General features: G+C 50.2%; 1 protein-coding gene across 4 annotated transcripts in view; it reads left to right on the forward strand.

The window, feature by feature from the left end:
- Positions 1–18,247, forward strand: part of CACNA2D2 (calcium voltage-gated channel auxiliary subunit alpha2delta 2) — a 588,723-nt gene that overhangs the window by 389,355 nt on the left and 181,121 nt on the right. For all 4 annotated transcript variants that reach the window (XM_073352554.2, XM_073352555.2, XM_073352560.2 and 1 more), the window contains exon 5: positions 16,747–16,791. In XM_073352554.2, coding sequence (XP_073208655.1) covers positions 16,747–16,791 — 45 coding nt within the window. The remainder of the gene's footprint in view (positions 1–16,746; positions 16,792–18,247) is intronic.

Here is an 18,247-nt window from a genome sequence, read left to right on the forward strand (position 1 = left end):
AAGCCATCACTGGAATCAATAAAAAGAAGGGCCCAAGCCACCTCCGTGTGCATGCACATTGCAAGATGAGAGGCATCAAATTAGCCATACCTGCGTGTTAGGTGAAGAGCCATTGGAGATGAGGATACATAGGGCTGGGGATTGTAATGTGAAGAGGAGCTCGGATGGTTTGTCAGTCAGTCAGTCTGTGTGAACCCTGAAATCCCAAGAATTCCAAAGCGTTGTGCAGGATAATAAAACTAAAACCAGCAGTGAGGGGTCGGAAAGGAAACCAGGCTGGAGAGATTAGGTTTCAGCTTGGATGGAAAGAGTGAGATCTCTCTAGAGACATGCCCCAGTGGGAGGAGAGAGCTATACATCCAAAGTACACTGCATCTTTAAGATGCATCTCCAGTAAAGTGGCTTTGCTATGCTTTACTGTCCAATCCACGCAAGTGAAAAGGGGCTGATATAAAAACAGGAACAATTGTTACCTGAGCTCTTTGTAAGATGTGGGCCGTACTTCTGGAATGAGATCTGGGACTGGGAAGCAGATCAGGGTTGGAAGAACATAGCCTACTGGTCAGAAGACCCAGAGGGTAGCAAAGACCCTGATTCAAGCACATTGGATGAGTGGTAGCCCATAGACAGTCCAAGTGTGAAGACCACAATAAAATCTATCCTGGTAGAGACTAAGGACCAAGTTCTGAGTCTGTTGATGTCAATGGGATCTTTACCGTTGATTGCAGTTGGACTGGGATTTAGCCTGAATGGAATGTTGCTGCTGACATCCCGTTAAGGGGAAATCTAGGGATGTTTCTCATCTTTAGAACTGTTCTACTCCCATGTTGCTAGATGTCTTGTTCCTGCCAGGGTCACAGCATGAGGAATTGATGATGATATAGTGGCTTGATGTCACTTTAGAAGTGATATTATCCCATTGCAAGATCTATGGCATCTTTTAATCGGAGTATTAGCTGCATTGTGCTGGCTAGACATCTTAGGCATTCTGCCAGTGTAAATCCCCCTATCTGTCATTTCCGTCAGATCTGGTATTCTTCACGTCCTGCCCACTGCAAAGATCTGCTTTTGGCCCCTCCAGGCTGAATTAATTAATCCCACTGGGCACCCAGATGCCATGGTGGTGGGCTCCCAGATACATGCATGAAGCATTGCTGTGTGCTGTTGAACAGCTGCTGAGCTTCACCTGCATTTCAGCGGTGGGTCCTGTGGCCTGTGTAGGGCTCTCTTGGACATGCTCTGCAAATCTAAGTTCTAATGAGGATGATTCCATAAATAGTTGAGCCCACAAGCCTATCTCCCCATGTGAATGCTTTGTGTTATGGAAGTCAGTCAATCCTGTCAGGCTGAGCTAGGCAGACCATGCCTCCCGCTCTCCTCCAGACCTGTATTTCTCAGCAAACTGATCACCTCCTGAGTTCCTGAAGAGAGGGACACACGCAGTCTCGTCCCACCCAGCCCCTCGGGGTGGGGTGGAGCACAAGGCCTGAACCCTCCATCGGTCCTGTGGGTGGCAGCTGCTGCCTCTGAGACATGCTGGCACAGCATCTGGTTGGCTGACAGGTGCTGCTGGGCCCTGCAGCCTGGCTTCAGCTTTCACAGCTTAAACATCTCAGGCAGCGCATGAGTGACTCCAGCAATCAGATGGTTTGTGTAATGTGTATTTAACCCAAAGCCTCCCCAGCGGGGAGCAGTACACCTACCTGAGCAGATGGATGCTAATTGGAAAGCAGGCCAGGTTTGCTTAGGAGCAGGTGAGAGAGGTGTGTGAGCAGGATTGAAAACCTGCGTGGGGAAGAGAATCTGAAAGCGGAGCAAATACAGGATTGTGGGGAGGGGCAAAGGAAGGAGCAGCTACAGGCACTGTCGAGACAGCAGAGAGCAAGGCAGTGTTGTCCTCAGCCATCTAATTAGGATTGCTAAACCTGAGCCATTATGGCCTAAGTAGTGACATCAGTTCAGAGGCTACTGACCAAATGCCTTCTGGCAAGGGTGTTTGACTGCAGAGCCTCAGCCAGCCTGGGCGGAGAGAGTGGCTGTGGCAGGAATCTCTCTGCATCCATGCCTTTGCTGCCTGTCTCCCAGGGCAGTGCATGTAAATGAGGCAATGCACTGGGAAAGGGTCGTAATGCAGTTGGGAAAGAGGAGAGAGTGCGTGTGACAGGGAGAAGGGGGCTCAGAATTACACATGGGAACCAGATGGATCTGAGACAGTCAACCAGAGCAGAAGGCCGTAAATGGTGCTTAGATACCATGTGCTTCAGAGCAGGTCTCTTGGTAGCTCAAGCTGAGCTGGCCCAGGGCTGGTCAGTGCAGGAATGGGGAACCTCGCAGCTGATGCAGGTTATTGAGCACGCAACATTTTCCCCTCTGAGCCAGTGACAGCACAGTGTCCTGCTGCTGGCCCTCCTGAGGGGCGGGAGACAATCCAGTGCAGTAGGTAGATCACCAGGCTGGGAATCCGGGGAGTTGGCTGCTGTTCCCAGCTCTCCCATTGTCCTGCCGGATGCCCTTAGCAAGTCCCTTCCTCTCTCCAGTGGGGTCTACCCTAATGCTGTTGGGCAAATTCTTCCCCTCTTGCTCTAGTTCTGGGGCATTATTACCAGTAGCATCAACTACCACTGCTTTACCTAGCATGTCATCTAGCCCTGCCGCAATGCAATATGGTGCTAAAAAACCCCATGGCTTGTCTACATTATCGCTCCTACTGTTTCTAGCACCCCTGGAGCAGGGCAGATCCTGGGAGAGAATCTGAGAAAGACCTTGCTGTGACCAGCCCTCGTTCTCTCCCTCTGAGTAACGGATGTCATAATGCTCAGTCACCTTTGAGATCGATGGAAGGGAAGAGCTGCAGAGGAACCATGGTTCGTTACCCTTCCCTAGGTCAATGATTCTTTAAGCAGTCTGGGGGAAACTTCTGTAGAGTTAGTGCTTCATTAGGGATGGGGCAATCAGTGGGTCGCCAGCTAGCTCGCAGCAGTAGTCATCCAATCTGAGATACAGACAACGTGGTTTGGAAGGGGAACATGCAGGCTATGTTACAGCGCTGGCGCTGTGTACCGGCAGCAGGGTCTGGAGTCGGGCCATACTATGGTGGATGAAGGGGCAGAGCGGGTTCTGCAGCCAGGGCTGCCCAGTGGCATGATTCTCGCAGGACAATCATGCTCCCGGCAGGCCGGTTGCACCTGCCCGCAGCTAAGCTTGGGGCAGGAGCATCAGTTGCAACTTTTGGACACTAGTAGACCCTGTGGAGCTTAGCTTCCGGCTGTATGGCTGCCTTTCTGCTTGCTGCCCCTGCTGGACCCACCTGTGGATGGCACAGCAGCTGCGATAGGGTAGGAGCATGGGCAGGGGCAGCGGCTGCCTCAGTGGCCCAGCTGGCAGGGATGGGGGGGCGGGTCTCGGTATTATGTTTAGCTTAACAAAGAGAAGGTGAATGGGTGACTTTGTCACAGTCTAAGAGTACCTACGTGGGGAACAGATATTTGCTAATAGGCTCTTCCGTCTGGCTGAGAAAAGTCTAACATGATCCAATGGCTGGAAGTTGAAACGAGACCAATTCTGACTGAAAATAATGAATTTTTGACAGTGAGGGTAATTAGCTGTTGGAACAATTTACCATTTGACAGGTTTCAGAGTAACAGCCGTGTTAGTCTGTATTCGCAAAAGAAAAGGAGTACTTGTGGCACCTTAGAGACTAACCAATTTATTTGAGCATCCGATGAAGTGAGCTGTAGCTCACGAAAGCTCATGCTCAAATAAATTGGTTAGTCTCTAAGGTGCCACAAGTACTCCTTTTCTTTTTGCAATTTACCATTGTTTTCCTAAAAACTGTGCTCTAGGAATTATTGTGGGGCAGGTCTCTGGCCTGAGCTAACCAGGAGGGCAGGCTAGGTGATCACAGTGGTCCCTTATGGCCTCAGAATCTGGGAATTTGTAATAACCCTCTGCCCCCTACAGAGATCCCCATGGCCCTGCCTCCCAACCAGTCTGCAGACCCCCTTCCTCCCACTTGTGTGATTTGGTCTGATCCTTCTCCCCTTCATATCCTTCAGGGCTCTGAGCTGGGCTGGTGATCTCTCTGGGTGCTGATGATTTAGCCAGGGACAAGGGTGCTAATTGTTGTATCTTCAATAAACAGAGTGTATTGCCTTTTCCCCTAAAAAAAAATCCCGTGTACTTATAAGCATAACAAGGGGACAGTGATTTTTCCTGGTTAGCCTGCGTGCCCTGAATGGGCTGCAGGAGAAGTGAAGGAAGAGACACTCCCTCCGCTGCCACGGCCTGCCCTGACCCCACTTGGGCAGAAGGGGCACTCTCCCTTGTGTTTGAGTGTCAAAGGCAGCCCACCGCTGATGGAGAGATTACATGGAGGGAGTGTCAGGACCTCTGGTAACCATCTGTGAATGGCTGGTGATATTTAACAGAGGGGAGCTCACCTTGCATTTCTCCCACCTCATTACCCTGCTGGAGGCAGCAGAGCATGCTCATCTGCTGTCCCTGGCAGAGGTTACCACACATGGCTGGGCCGCAGACTCACACCCACCCCCAGCAGTGGCAGCCCGAGTGCCAGTGCCATTGCCATGGGACGGCAGAAGCTCACACGCTTTCGCCTTGCTGTTCAGCACCGCTCAACCAGACTTGCATTAGCTTAACAAGCTGGATGGGTGCTGCCAGCATGGAGAGAAAAGAGACAGAGTCCTCAGATCGCTGCCAGAGACAGGGATGAGCCACACAGCGCATGCTGTGTGTGCGGCATGATTCCCAGTGACCGCCTGGCATCATCGTCTGTCCCTTCCCAATCCAGGGCCAGGTTGTGCCATAGCCCCATGCCACGCCTCTTCTTTCTTCCAGGGTTAGGGGCTTTGTTTCCTCATCACGGTTGGATTAAATGTCTTCAGGGATTCCTGATCATTTGAGGAAGTCTCTGACTCGTATTCTGGGTGTTGGAGTAGAAAGCCATGCTGTGTCCTCTCTCCCGTCGATCTCACAATCTCTCTCTGGCTTTGTCTCCCCCCATTCCCCCCCTGAGCATTTGGGAAGAATCTGCCTTACTTTTGTAAGTGGCGTGTCTGCAATTATTTTTGTCATTATTTATTTGTATTACTGTAGTGCTTAGGTGCCCTAGGCATGCTCCAGAACCCCAGTGGGCTAGGTGCTGTACAAACACAGAACACAAAGTCCCGGCCGCAAACTGCACCATCTAAGTATAAGGCAAAAGACAACAGATGGATATAGAGAGAGGGATGGGAGAGCACAAGGAAGCAATAAAAAACTATTCATCAGTTTGAGAGGCAATGGTCTCAGCACACCAGCAGCCTCACGGGTGTCAAGTTTTTTTTTTGTAGGCTTCATGCCAGAAGAGAGTTTTAATGTGTTGCTAATATGTCAGTACTGGATGGGGATCTCTAGCAGCTTGGCTTGGTTCTGGGTCTGAGCTGTTCTTGTTTTAGATGCTGATCTGGTGTCCAAGGCATGTTTTGGGTTTGAGTGGGATTATGTTTGCTCCGCTGGTCGTGGGGTTAGAATTGTTGAGCGTGGAGAGTAATGATATACAGAAGTGGATCGTGTTTCCACATTCAATTCTAGCTCCTCCTGGGGCTCACTCCCACGCTGGCTGGCTACCATCCTAGAGATGACTATAGAGTGCCTAAGAAACGTGCCCTCAAGTCTCATGGTGATGAGCATATGATAGATAACTGGAGGATAAAGATTCCCTGTCACTTTTTATCACATACTCTGTGTGTGACCTTAACTCTGGTCTGTCACGTGGGCCTCATTACAGTATCTCCTTTAATTACATGATCACACACTAGTTCTCAAATAACCCAACAGAATACTGTGCCGTTTCTACTGCAGCGTCAGAGAAGCCCCCCTTCCCCTTCCATCTTGTGGTGCATTGTGGGATTGAGGCCTCAGGTTCTTGTCTGGAGGTGACACTGGCTCCAATCAGAGCTACTAATGGTCTCCAAAAACAGAATTCCACCGGAAAGCTATCCCGCAGCACAGAGGGAGGGACAAGTCACCCCTCTACTAGCTTTCCCGGTGCTGCATGTCTGTGTACTGGCCTGAGAGACAGAGAGCACTTTCACAAAAAGAAAAGGAGGACTTGTGGCACCTTAGAGACTAACAAATTTATTTGAGCGTAAGCTTTCATGAGCTACAACTCACTTCTCATCTCTCTGAGCTCTGCTACCTTGCACTGCCCACTTACGCCATCTCCTACTCCTCTGGAGCTGGGCCGTCACATGTCAAAGGCGAATTTAGCTTTTCAGAGGAGCCGCTAGAAGATAAAATGAATAACAAAGCACCTTCTGGATGACTGTTGTTAGTCACACTCACTTCTGATTAAAGATCATTAAACATGAAATTAGCTCATTTGTGTTATGGGTCTCCCAGGGGTTCCGTTAATTATGAAGTGCAGATGGCCGCAAACTGGGGCAGCTCTGGAAAGGGGGCAGAGCTGTGTGGGAGTTGGGAGAGATGCTGGGAAGGCAACGGAATAGAAATTAATTTTTTTCCCTGTCCTTGTTGTTGTAAACCCCTCAGCATTTCACAACAAATCACAGATAATTAATAAGTACATTCCCTTAATGACTAGGCTTTTTAATAGCAGAAATTGGAAGATGCTGTGTCAATTCTTTCTTTCTTTTCCCCCCATTCAGTTTTTTTCTTTCTCGCTCTAATGAGAGTTGCTGAGACTGCTGTGCAATGGGTGATGCAGAAACCCACTTCCTAATCCCAGCCTCTGCCAGGCTGACTCCTTGGCTGCCCTTCTATCCTAGCCTGAATTGTTGGCTATGCCAGTCTGCCATAGAGGGACCTCAACCAGTGCCAGCTCACTCCCGTTCAGTTGTGCATTGCCCCATAGCTGAGACCTACTGCTGCAAACCACCCATGCACCAGGGCACGTGCTGTTTAATGGGAGGCTGGAAGCATGGTGCTCTGGATTGAAAGCAGTGGGAGCCTGCGTTCCAGAAGCACAAGGTACCATTGCTGTCTCCTGGGGGTTAAAACTATTGTCAAAACAGTTCACACTGTGAGTTGTTAAGAAAGAGAGATCCCTCAAGTCCCCAGACAGTCAGGGGAGAGAGAGAAGCTGCAAGCTCCATGGGGAGAGAGCAGAGCCCCATGGCGCGTGATGCGGGAGGTGAGGGGACAGAAGCACAGCTAGAGAAAAGTTTTGACAGGTGCCCCTTACAGCTGAAGGTAGGTCTTTACTGCAGTCACGGGGTGTGATTACAGCTTGAGTAGCGATACCCAAGCTAGCTTTTATCTAGCTAGCTTGGGTCCCAGGGCAGTGAGCTAGCCCAGCGAATAGTTCTGCAGGGCTCTGGGCAAGCTAACCCATAGTGAAACACACGCTGCTGAGCTTGGCTGCTCTGGGACCTGAGCTAGCTACATTAAAGCTAGCTTGGGTACATCCCACCCCGTGGTTACAGTGCAGACATACCCTGAACGGCAGCGTCCGTGCACGCTGGGAGCAAATTGCAGCTGCAGCATCTTCTCCTGCTAGATAGTTATCACCTTCCCCAAGCACGCAGGCTCCACCATAGCATGCTGCACTAGTGCTGGGCAGTACTGCTGGCCGCCTTGCCTGTGGTGGGGACAGCAGCAGTGCCCCTCCAGCCGCGCTCAGTGCCTCTGTTGCACCATAACACATCAGAGCAGTGTCCCAACACCTGCAGGGCACAGGGACCTTCTCTGCAGCCCAGCTCAGCCTGAGAGAGCCTGGAAGATGCCCTTTGCTGCTGCCAGCACACTGTGGACAGAAGAGGGCAGGTCTGGGCTAGGAAATGGGGACCTCATGGAGTGGGAGGGGGCAGGAGATGGAGGGAATGAAACAGAAGTGGGAACAATTAGGAGCACTCCAGGCTGGGGGCCTGGCACTGGGCCAGGCAGGAGCGTGTAGTTCCCAGGAAGGTTTGGGGAGCAGGTACGTGTAGGTGGAATAGAAACGCTAAAGGAGCATCTCTCTCAGGTTGGGTGCACAGCACTCTGTCATCATGAGTGCAGATAGCTACATGCTACACCATGGGGATGGCGGGGGAGTTCATACCGTTGTTCAACTGTCAAGCCACCTTGTTACAAACACGGGCAGTGGCAGATCTGCAGACAGCCAGGGCCTGTGACTGACAGCTTGGTTGTTGTGCAGCATCTTCGAACACAGAGAGCATTTCTCCTGCTACAGCAGGCATGACCCTTTCGTGGCACGACAGCCTTCCCCGCTCAGTTCAGTGCCCATCTACACTACAGATTCCACCATTGCTGTGCAGCCAGGCCATCCTCCATCCCGGTCACAACACAGCTCCGCTATGCAGCACAGACTGGGACCTGCCCACGCTGGAACCTCGTCCCGACTCCTGCTGGCTCTGTGCACATGCCCAAGGCTTTGCCTCAATTCAGAAATGCGGTTGCATTAACAAGGATATTTCGCTCTCAGTAGCCTGTTTGGTGCTTGGCCTCTGTGCTCAGACTGACAACACAGGGTGGTTTGGGGAAGGTGGACTCCTGCCCGCCAGGAACATGTGCATGGGTGTGCATGTCTGTGGTGCCAGCTAAGGTCGGGTGCGGGGAGGGTTATTTTGAAGAGGTTCTCTTGCCAGCTTCCCCCTCTGCCCCCCTTGTGCTGGCTCCATGCAGTGCAGCTCTGACGTACACCTGTGTAATTAGCAGCAGATGCCCCAGATGCCAGCGAGGCTGCTGTTTGTCATTCTCTTCCATTGCAGCGACAGGCAAGTCCCATGCGGGGCTAAACTGATCACGTGCTGCAGAGAAGCTAAAAGTAGCACTGAGGCTCCTGAGGAGTCTGCTGCCTTCAGCTTAAACCCGGGGAGAGGGGGCGCGCGCCTTTCATCTCCACTTCCTGACTGGACTGCTGGGAAGCCTGAGGGGGACGACGTGGGGCTAGCAGTCTGGGCAGGAAGAGGCAGCACAGCAAGGGGCAGAGGGAAGAGAGCGCGTTAAATGGAAGAGCTCAGAATCACTGTAGGCAGGGGCTCTGAGAGGGAGACTGTTGCAGGCTGATGGCCCTTGCGACTTTCCTGCGCAGCAGCGTCTTCGCAATGCGGCATCAGCGTGGTGTATTGTCCTCTCCGTCACAAACCCCCAGGAATGACTCCCAGGGCACGGCTCAGCCCTTTACCCCCTGTTGTCACTCGACGGCCTCAATCGTGTCACAGCTCTTGGGGCGCGGGAGGGAGGTAATGGGCTCTTTCTCCCAGCTGGCTAAGCCCTTCAACGCCAGGAAACGACTAACTCTTCCACCCTAGTTCTGCCTCTTTGTGTGTACGCCTCGTTAGGTTGCAGCCCGTAATGGCACACTCACAGCGTAACATACCATGTTCTCCCTGGCTTTAAATATACATGCCCCATGCCTTGTCTTCCCTTGGTCCACAAACCTCCGCAATGGGCCTAGAGCCTGGCAATGATTTAGGGGCCCCCTCCGTCCCAAGAGGAAAGCTAGGAGCAGTACAATTAGGAACATTGTGACCAAAACTGTTTACAGCTTTCATCACAGCTTTTGCAACACCGCTGGTGTTCAGATATGGATCCTGGAGAGTTAATTTGGCTGGTGAAATGCCAAGGTACCCAGGGATGTTAGTGAAAGCTTATAGTCCTGTTGCTATAAATAATTCACCTTTTTTTCTAATAGCTATGTATTTTCTGGAAGGGGGTTTGTGCACACGCCCACCAATCAATTTCACTTATGTGTCCTGTTGTATCATGCCAGGAGAGGTGCGGGCACCTGGTCTTTTGCACATTTCCCAGGGTTGTTTGCTACCTGATGCAAGAATTCTTACAGCCTCTTTAGATCAGGTCTTGTGGCAAGGCTGCGTTGCGCGGCTTCCAATTGCTTAGGGATTAACACATCACAAAAGGCACGGAGGCGGTCAATAGGAGATTATAACACCCCGGACAATCAAGAAAATATTAAAGTGTAGCTCAGGATTATGAGAGGGGAAAGGTTTGCATCACACAAAGCAGGGACTTCGGCAGATCGCCTCCATAAGACACATGAGCGGTTCCCAGGAGAGGTTCTAAGACATCTGGAAAGGGAATAAATTAGAAAATAGTGTGTCATAAATAAGAAGAAACGAACCCTCACACTCAGGAGCCCGTCCTCAAAATTCAGACTGAATTAAATGTACTATAATCCTTCATTTTAGAAACACCAGGAAAATAATCCATGAAGCAGGGCACTGCTCTGACTCTGGAGCATTCAGTACCACCTGGTGGTGGTAAGGGATGGAAAGGGAATGCTGTTACCATTGCAGGTTCGAAGCAAGGGAAGGGAGAGAAAGCTGGAGCTGATTTTTGGAGGGGGCATGAATTGGGAGAGGGCATTCCAACCCTTCATAGTCCCCCAGAGGAGTCCTACCCACGGCTGTGTTACTAAGCCAGTGACCCATGAGAAAGCATTCATTCTCAATGAGTCTGTTAAGTTGGGATCCAAGGACAGTCTCTACGCAAAATAATAAATGGACACAAATCTGACATCAGGAGTCATAACATTCAAAAACCGGTAGGAGAACACTTCAGCCTCTTTGGCCACTCAGTAACAGACTTAAAGGTGGCAATTTTGCAACAGAAAAGCTTCAAAAATAGACTCCAACAACACACTGCTGAGCTTGAATTAATATGCAAACTAGACACCATTAACTTGGGTTTGAATAGAGACTGGGAGTGGCTGGGTCATTACACATATTTAATCAATTTCCCTAAGTTAAGTATCCTCACACCTTCTTGTCAACTGTCTGAATGGGCCATCTTGATCATCACTACAAAAGTTTTTTTCTCCTGCTGATAATAGCTCATCTCAATTAATTAGCCTCTTACTCCACCTTTTCATGTTCTCTGTGTGTGTGTATATCTTCTTACTATATGTTCCATTCTATGCATCTGATGAAGTGGGCTGCAGCCCACAAAAGCTCATGCTCAAATAAATTTGTTAGTCTCTAGGGTGCCACAAGTACTCCTGTTCTTTTTGCGGATACAGACTAACACGGCTGCCTCAGAGATTCATGGCAGCCATCAGTTTGGCCACTTTTGTGGCTCAAATCTGCTGTTTTACTCAGATAACCTCATCACTGGCCAGCACAGGGAAAAGGAAGAAGAACAATCCCCACGGTCTCTGCTGACCCACCATGTGGGTCGGGGAACAACCCACAGACCTTCCCCTCTGGTGGAACCCACAGTCCAGGTCAACTCCTCCTGTGTCTGATCAGGGGTTGGGAGGTTTGGAAGGAACCCGGGTCTGCCCTCTACTCCAGATTCCAGCGCAGTGCCCTGTAGCTGTCTCGAGTGCCTCCTGGAACAGCTGGGCGACAGCTACAACTCCCTGGGCGACTTCCCCATGGCCTCCTCCCAACACCTGCTTTACCCTCACCACAGGACCTTTCTCCTGGTGTCTGATAATGCTTGTACTGCTCAGTCCTCCAGCAGTACACCTTCCTACTCTCAGCTCCTAGTGCCTCTTGCTTCCAGCTCCTCGCACACACACCACAAACTGAAGTGAGGTCCTTTTTCAGCTCAGGTGCCCTGATTAGCCAGCCTGTCCTAATTGATTATAGCACTTTCTTCTTAATTGGCTCCAGGTGTCCTACTTAGTTAGCCTGCCTGCCTTAATTGGTTCCAGCAAGTTCCTGCTTGTTCTGGAACCGCCCCTGTTACCTTACTCAGGGAAAAGGGATCTACTTTCTCTGGGACTAATATATCTGCCTTAAAAAACAAAACAAAACAAAACAAACTCTCCTGTAGCCATCTGGCCTGACCCTGTCACAGAAGGTACATGTGATGGTGAACGTCAAAGATTAGCTTATGCCTTACATGTTGTGTTCCTTTCTAACCAGCTGCCAGACATCTCCCCATTGATTGTTCTTCCACTCTATGCCTATGTAATTTGCCCGGATCTCTTTAAGCTTGAGCATGCTGTCAGCTTGGGTCTTAACAATCTGGAGAAGAAACAGGAAAGCGCTTTAGCTGAGCAGATTTTGTCTAAGGATAACTCCAAAGAAGCGTTAGTAGCTCTCTGCTCCTTGCGTACATTCCTAGTGAGGTCAGCGTGACAGAGGTGGTAATATTGACAGCGACACGGGGAGTTGAATTAACTCACCAGATGCAAACTCTTGGCCATCTGTGCGAAGAAAACAGCTCCAGGGGATGTAACAGGTGCTAAGCAACTGATCTGGCTGGGACAGTTTGTGTCCTAAGGGACCTGTGTTTCAGGTGTGCAGCCAAGTGGCTATGGCTGTAGCATAGGGACAGCTGTGAAGTCTTAGGAAGACATGAGGTGGTGGTGGTGATGATGTAGCCAAGGAGAGTTGTTGTCAGCTGAGAAACATTACCTATCAGACTGGAAGGGAAGGGTGGAGGGAGAGGGATGGGAGAAGAGATTTTGTAGCTATGTAAGTGCAGTTAATTCCTAAGGATATGTCTGTACTGCAGTTACAGGATGTGAATGCAGCTCGAGCTGACATACCCATATTAGCTTTAATCGAGCTAGGCTGGGTACCGGAGCAGCAAAGCTGCGGCAGCATGGGCTAGCTCTGCAAGTAATTACTTAGGGTTCCAAGTAGGTTTCTACAGCCCCTCTGAAGCCCCATGCTGCCACAGCTTCGCTGTTGTGAGACCTGAGCAAGCTAGATTAAAGCTACGAGCTGCAGTGACACCCTGTGATTGCAGTACAAACATAGCCTAAGAGGCAGACAGACCATTTTTCAGTGTTTTTTATGCATGGATGAGTTAAAAACGTAACTGCAATGCACCCTGAAAAGAGAGAGGTGTGTGAACTAAGAGCGTGGGCCAAGGGGAACCTGGCTTGTAGACTGCTGTGGATTTGTCTCTCAATGACCACAAGTTTGCACAGCTGACATTTCACTCTTCCCTCTGCATGAGCACTGAATCAGTGCCCTGGCATGATCCCACAGGGCAGGGTATTACACAGATTGCTTCCTCCTTCCTATAGCCTTGGCCCCTTTAACCGCTGAAGATGTCAAACCACATCATTACATTCTGCCTTCCTAAATTTCCCCCTTCACTTTCTGTTGAATGTTTGACTTTCTTTTTCACTTCCTGTCCTAAACTGCTGTGCATTGTTGGCCTTCTCTGAAAGCTGCCAGGTTCCACCCTAGAGGTGGCTGCAGTAGAGGAAGTAGCTCCTGTTTAGTATATGCGAAGCTTGTAAATGCCCGACATTGGCCAACATTTTTCAAAGCGACCCGTGATTTGGGGCAACCCACTGGAGACACCTTACAGAGAGCTAGTTTTCAGAAATCACCAAGCATTCACCCTCTGCAAACCAGGCCTCTTTAAGATGTCTCAAGTTGGGCCCCCCAAAATTACTGGTCACTTTAAACGTCTTGGCCACTGTGTGTACCAAAATTGCTATGATGAAAACAACGTCTTTACGGAAAACCATGTTTTTTGTTTACAGTCACCGGGTGACTCTTAGCTTTGTCCATACCCAGACAGCCCCTAGGACTGACCGTGCCATACACTAAACTTCGGGTGCTGGTCTTGTCACCCGATTCATTACACCCCTTCCCGTGCAATGAAGTAAGGTCTATAGCTTTGGTCTTGTTTGTTATGTTCTGTCTACGGTATTATACTGCCAGAGCCGGAGCCCAGCCCTTGCTGCTGGGAGACACAAGGGGAAGTGGAGCACTGATGGCTGTGTGCATGTTTCCGAGGCCATCTTGCTAGCACAGATCCAGCTGGTGTGCCCTGGGCTAATGTAGACTGCGCACCATGGCATAGGTCACTGGGAACTGAGTACACATGCCAGCCGGCCTGCTAGGGGCAACATGCATTCCTCCATGGGATTTAGTGCATGCTCTATAGGAATCCTGTCCTGCTGCTGCATGGCTACCCTGGGTGGTTCAGAGGCTCCGTATACCCTCTGGGCTCCCATCACTCCTGAGGGGGCAGGATTTGGCCCACAGCTTTATGGAACCATTCCAGTCCATGAGCCCCTTAGCAATGGCCACGAGGTGTCTTTCACACGTCCATCACTGCTGCTATTCTTCATCAGAGGCTCCCCTTGCCCAGCCTCCCTCTCCTTGCCCTGTGGTGGAGAGCCCTCCTACGGCCTTTGGGGAGGCAGGAATCACACCAATGCCATTATCAGTAACAAACACTCCCCATCAGCAGCAGCAGTCACCTCTGTCAGCTATGGCCCAGTGTCCCTCCATCACTGATTGGGGGCGGCCCCCTTCCCTTTGAGCTCTGGCTGGTCCTTAATGGCAATGCAGGCTTATGGGACCAGGCTGCTCCCAGGGCTTGTTCCCCCAGCCCAGAGCTCCAATTTTCAGACTCCTGGGTCCCTGCAGCAGCCGCTGGTGCTCACGCTGCTCCACGCTGCCAGAGACCCAAGGGGCACCGTACATCTAGCCCCCTGTGCCAGTTGCCACCTTTTCTTCACAAGAGCCTTGCAACTGGTCATTGGGACAGAGTTTCTTGCTATCCCTCTCTCTAACCAGTTTCTCCTGCTTGCTCAACCCCTACTGCCAATCAGAGACTCAGGGGGTGGCGGGTGAGGGCACAGGCTCACAGCATTATGGCTGGTTTGTGGGGTTTCACACCTCTCTATCCTGAAATACCTAACTGACTGCAGAGAGGTCGTTCCCCACACTGGCTCCTGCCCACAACTTCCCTGTGGAACAGAACAACAGGCCAGTGAACACACATTTGGGAGAAGGCCCCTTCAGCCATGTCCACACACCTGTAGAGCCATGTCCCTAAGCTTGGCCTGAGCCCGTTTGCTGAGCCGGGCCTGTGGCGATGCAGTCAAGGGGCGTGGGAAGTGAACTGAGATCCCTGCAGGTTCCTTGCCTGAGCTGCTGTTCTCAGCATGGATCGTTTTTCCCTTTAAATAATAATAGGAATAATAATAAAATCCCATCAGCACTGACACGGCTCCAGGAGAGAAAGCTGTCTTGGTGTAGCGGCTGATTGAATGGCAGCCATGTTAGCGCTGAGCGCACTGTCACTGCTGCTGTATTTCTGCATCCAGAATAGTCTCCCTCTGCCCTGTGATTACCCCTTTGGATGGAAAATAGAATTCTATTTTGACAGTATTACTGCTCTCTGAATTGCCTTTCTCTTCGTGAATTTTATCAGCTGCCGCCTGTCCTAGCACACGGGGCGAGGAATCAGAGCAGACCTTTCTGCATAAATGGTTTCTAAATACCCCAAATGAATTACGTGGGTTTCTCCAAGGGAATGGTGAAGCTGATTTTTATTCTTCAGGCTGTTGGTTTGCTGCTGCTGCTGCTGGGGGTGAAGGGGAGGGCGGGGCTTGTGGCATTTCCAGCCTTCCACCAACACCACAACAGCCACCTCTGATTGAGAGAAGCATTGTGATCGTTTAGTCCCGAGGTTCTCAAACTGTGGTCCGTGAGCTCCATTCAGGTGGTCCGCGGATAGTTCCCTCTAAGGTGCACACCTGGGCGGTCGCACACGAGAGAATGAAGGGCCACCCACCTAATTAGTGGAGCCGCGCAGGCGTGGCTCTACTAATTAGGTTCCTGGACCCTGGAGAAGATGCACATGTAAGGTGAGGTGGTGGCCTTGAGGAGAATTGGGGGTAGGTGGGAGGAGGCAGTGGACTGAGAAGGTGGGGTGGGGGGAATTTGGGACATGCAGGGCTGCTGCGGCCAGAGAAAGAGGTGACTTTCCCCAGCTCCAGGGCTGCGGCTGCCAGGGAGAGACGGCTCTCCTTCCCAGCCTCTGGTCTGTGGGTGCTGTGGTGGGGGAGAGACTCCCCTCCTTCCCAGCTCCAACTTGGGGGCTGCTGCTGTGGGTGAGAGAGGGAGAGACCCCCACTCCTTCCCAGCCCCAGCTCGGGGACTGCTGCAGCAGGGGAGAGAGGGCACATCCATCGCATTAGAAAGGTAAGACTACTGATATTAAAATATGAGTTGTGTGCTTTTATTTGTAGAACAAGCAATGTTAATTATTATTAAGGTTTTTTTAATATAGTGCTTTTATCCAAAGTGCTTTACAATAGTTAGCTAACGGTAGAAACAACATTTGGAAAGATGATTAAGTGATCCGCCGAGACCCTCAGCAATTTTCAAGTGGTCCACACACAAAAAAGTTTGAGAACCACTGATCTAGTCTGATCTCCTACAAGACACACTCTGTAGATTCCTCCCAATGATTCCTGCAGGTGGCCCACTGACTAGTGTTTGAAGTAAAGCAACGTTCTTTGGGGCTGTGACATCACAGCCCCTTCTTGAACAAGGCACTGTGATGTCACCAAGCCTCCCCTGTGATGATGCATCATGATGTCACCAAGCAGGAGAGGTGATGAGCAGTGACATCACAGTCCCACTGTGATGATGTACTGAGATGCCACTAAGGTTGTGATGGTCAGGGAGGAGGAGAGGTTGTGGGCCATGATGTCATATCCCCCACTCCGACATCATCGAGGCAGAGATGGTGAAGCAAGTGCTACAATTAACACCGACTCTTAGAAACAGAAAGAAATAAAGTGCAAGGGGAGGGAGGAAGGGGAAGGGGAAGCTGGAGCCGTCCAATAGTCACTGCGACGGCTCAGGCATGGGGTTCATTTTAAAGCTCCTGTCTTTCTCTTGGGAACCTCCTTCTGAGCCTTGTTTCCAATAGCCTGGCAAGTGGGGAGGCAGGGGGAATGCACAGCCTCTGCGAGCATTTGGGGTGGTGTGGGCCTGCCAGCCAGGGCTGGGCATACCACTAACCGGAGCTTTTACCTTTTCTTTGCAGGAGGAGGATATTGAATACTACGACTCCAAGGCAGACACGGAATATGTGAGTACAATCCCTGCATTCTCCAATAGTCACAGGTAGGGGGTGGGCCTGGGCTGATGCTCTCCTCTGCCTGACCCACTCTGATACAATGCATGGAACCTGCGCTTGTGGCAGCTGTTGGCAGGAGCATGGTCTTTTGCATGGCAAAGCTATCCCAGACAGGGGAACAGAACCTAGTTCATTCGGGTTCATATCAATACAGGGTGTTTGGCTGCTAGGTCTGGGAACTCGCGGCAAGTTCCTAGTTTTAACAGCTGGACTCATTGCATGGCAGAGGCAGGAGCGCTGGCAGAGGGGGAGCTCCCAGCTACTCCAGTCCCCACCTCTCCCAGCGGGGGGCGCTGTAGGGAATGGGACAGGTGTCAATGTGGATAGGGGTCGATGTTATGACTTTGCTGAGGTGCTTTTTAGATTTTAATGCTGAAATCTTACAAGCTGGATTTGCTGTGTGTGATAGCCAATGTTAGAATGAAATCTAACAGGAGAATCTCTTTTTATCAAGTCCAGGGGGCGTTAGCTTACCAACTTAATACTAAGTTCTTCTTAGGTCAACTTTTAGCTTGAACAGTATTTCTCAAATCAGGACACTGGGTTATTCTTAACCAAACAGCAATTTATTAATTCACCGAGAACCACATCAGTATACAACCAACAGTTCACCAATCAAGTGTAGACACAACCAATGTTCCAGTTATGTTCTGCACACTCCAATACAGCCTTGCAAGCAGTTGTCACAGAATGCAAATTACTAAGATTTTTTTATCACATTTGCTTAGGATCATCAGTTTTTTAGTACCTAGCACAAGTATCACCCTTCTAACATTTCTCCAAGGAGTAGGAATGTACATGTCTGTAAGGCACTTTTAAGAGTGTAGTTCCTGTTATATGAATGGATTGGGGATGATGGACAAGTTTAGAATATCAAAAGCAATTACCTGAAGTTATGGTCCAAATCTCTTTTAGGCCAATTCGCTTGGGTTTATAAAGGAGTGCACACATAGAGCATGAGTTAAAATCTAAACTATGGTTACTTGATGTCTCACTGGAGAGCCTAGACTGAACAAGGTACCCTTCAGTTATTTATGTATAAATAAAAGAGGAATACAATCTTTGACATGAAATCTCACCACTTCTTCTTATCTAGTTAACCCTGGGATGTAGGGAGAGTCCGTTCCACATGGTTGGTCCAGGAGTCTGTTGCAGTGCGGGGATTCAGTCAACTCTGGGGTCCCCCATGGTGACCTCAGATTTATATACCCGAATTCCTGGGCTCATTGGAGGGGACCATCCTTGGATTTCCATTGGCCAGTTGCCATATGATCGCTCATATTTCACCCCTTTCAGTTTCTCTGCCGCTTCTGTTGGTATCAAATAGATGGCGCAGGTGTATAATAAATTTCTTCAATCCTTTTCTTATCGGAGGCTTTTTAGTTCGATTCAGTTCAAGGATTTAAGT

Source organism: Lepidochelys kempii, chromosome 7 (assembly GCF_965140285.1).
Source record: "Lepidochelys kempii isolate rLepKem1 chromosome 7, rLepKem1.hap1, whole genome shotgun sequence".
In the NCBI taxonomy this organism is placed as follows: Eukaryota; Metazoa; Chordata; order Testudines; family Cheloniidae; genus Lepidochelys; species Lepidochelys kempii.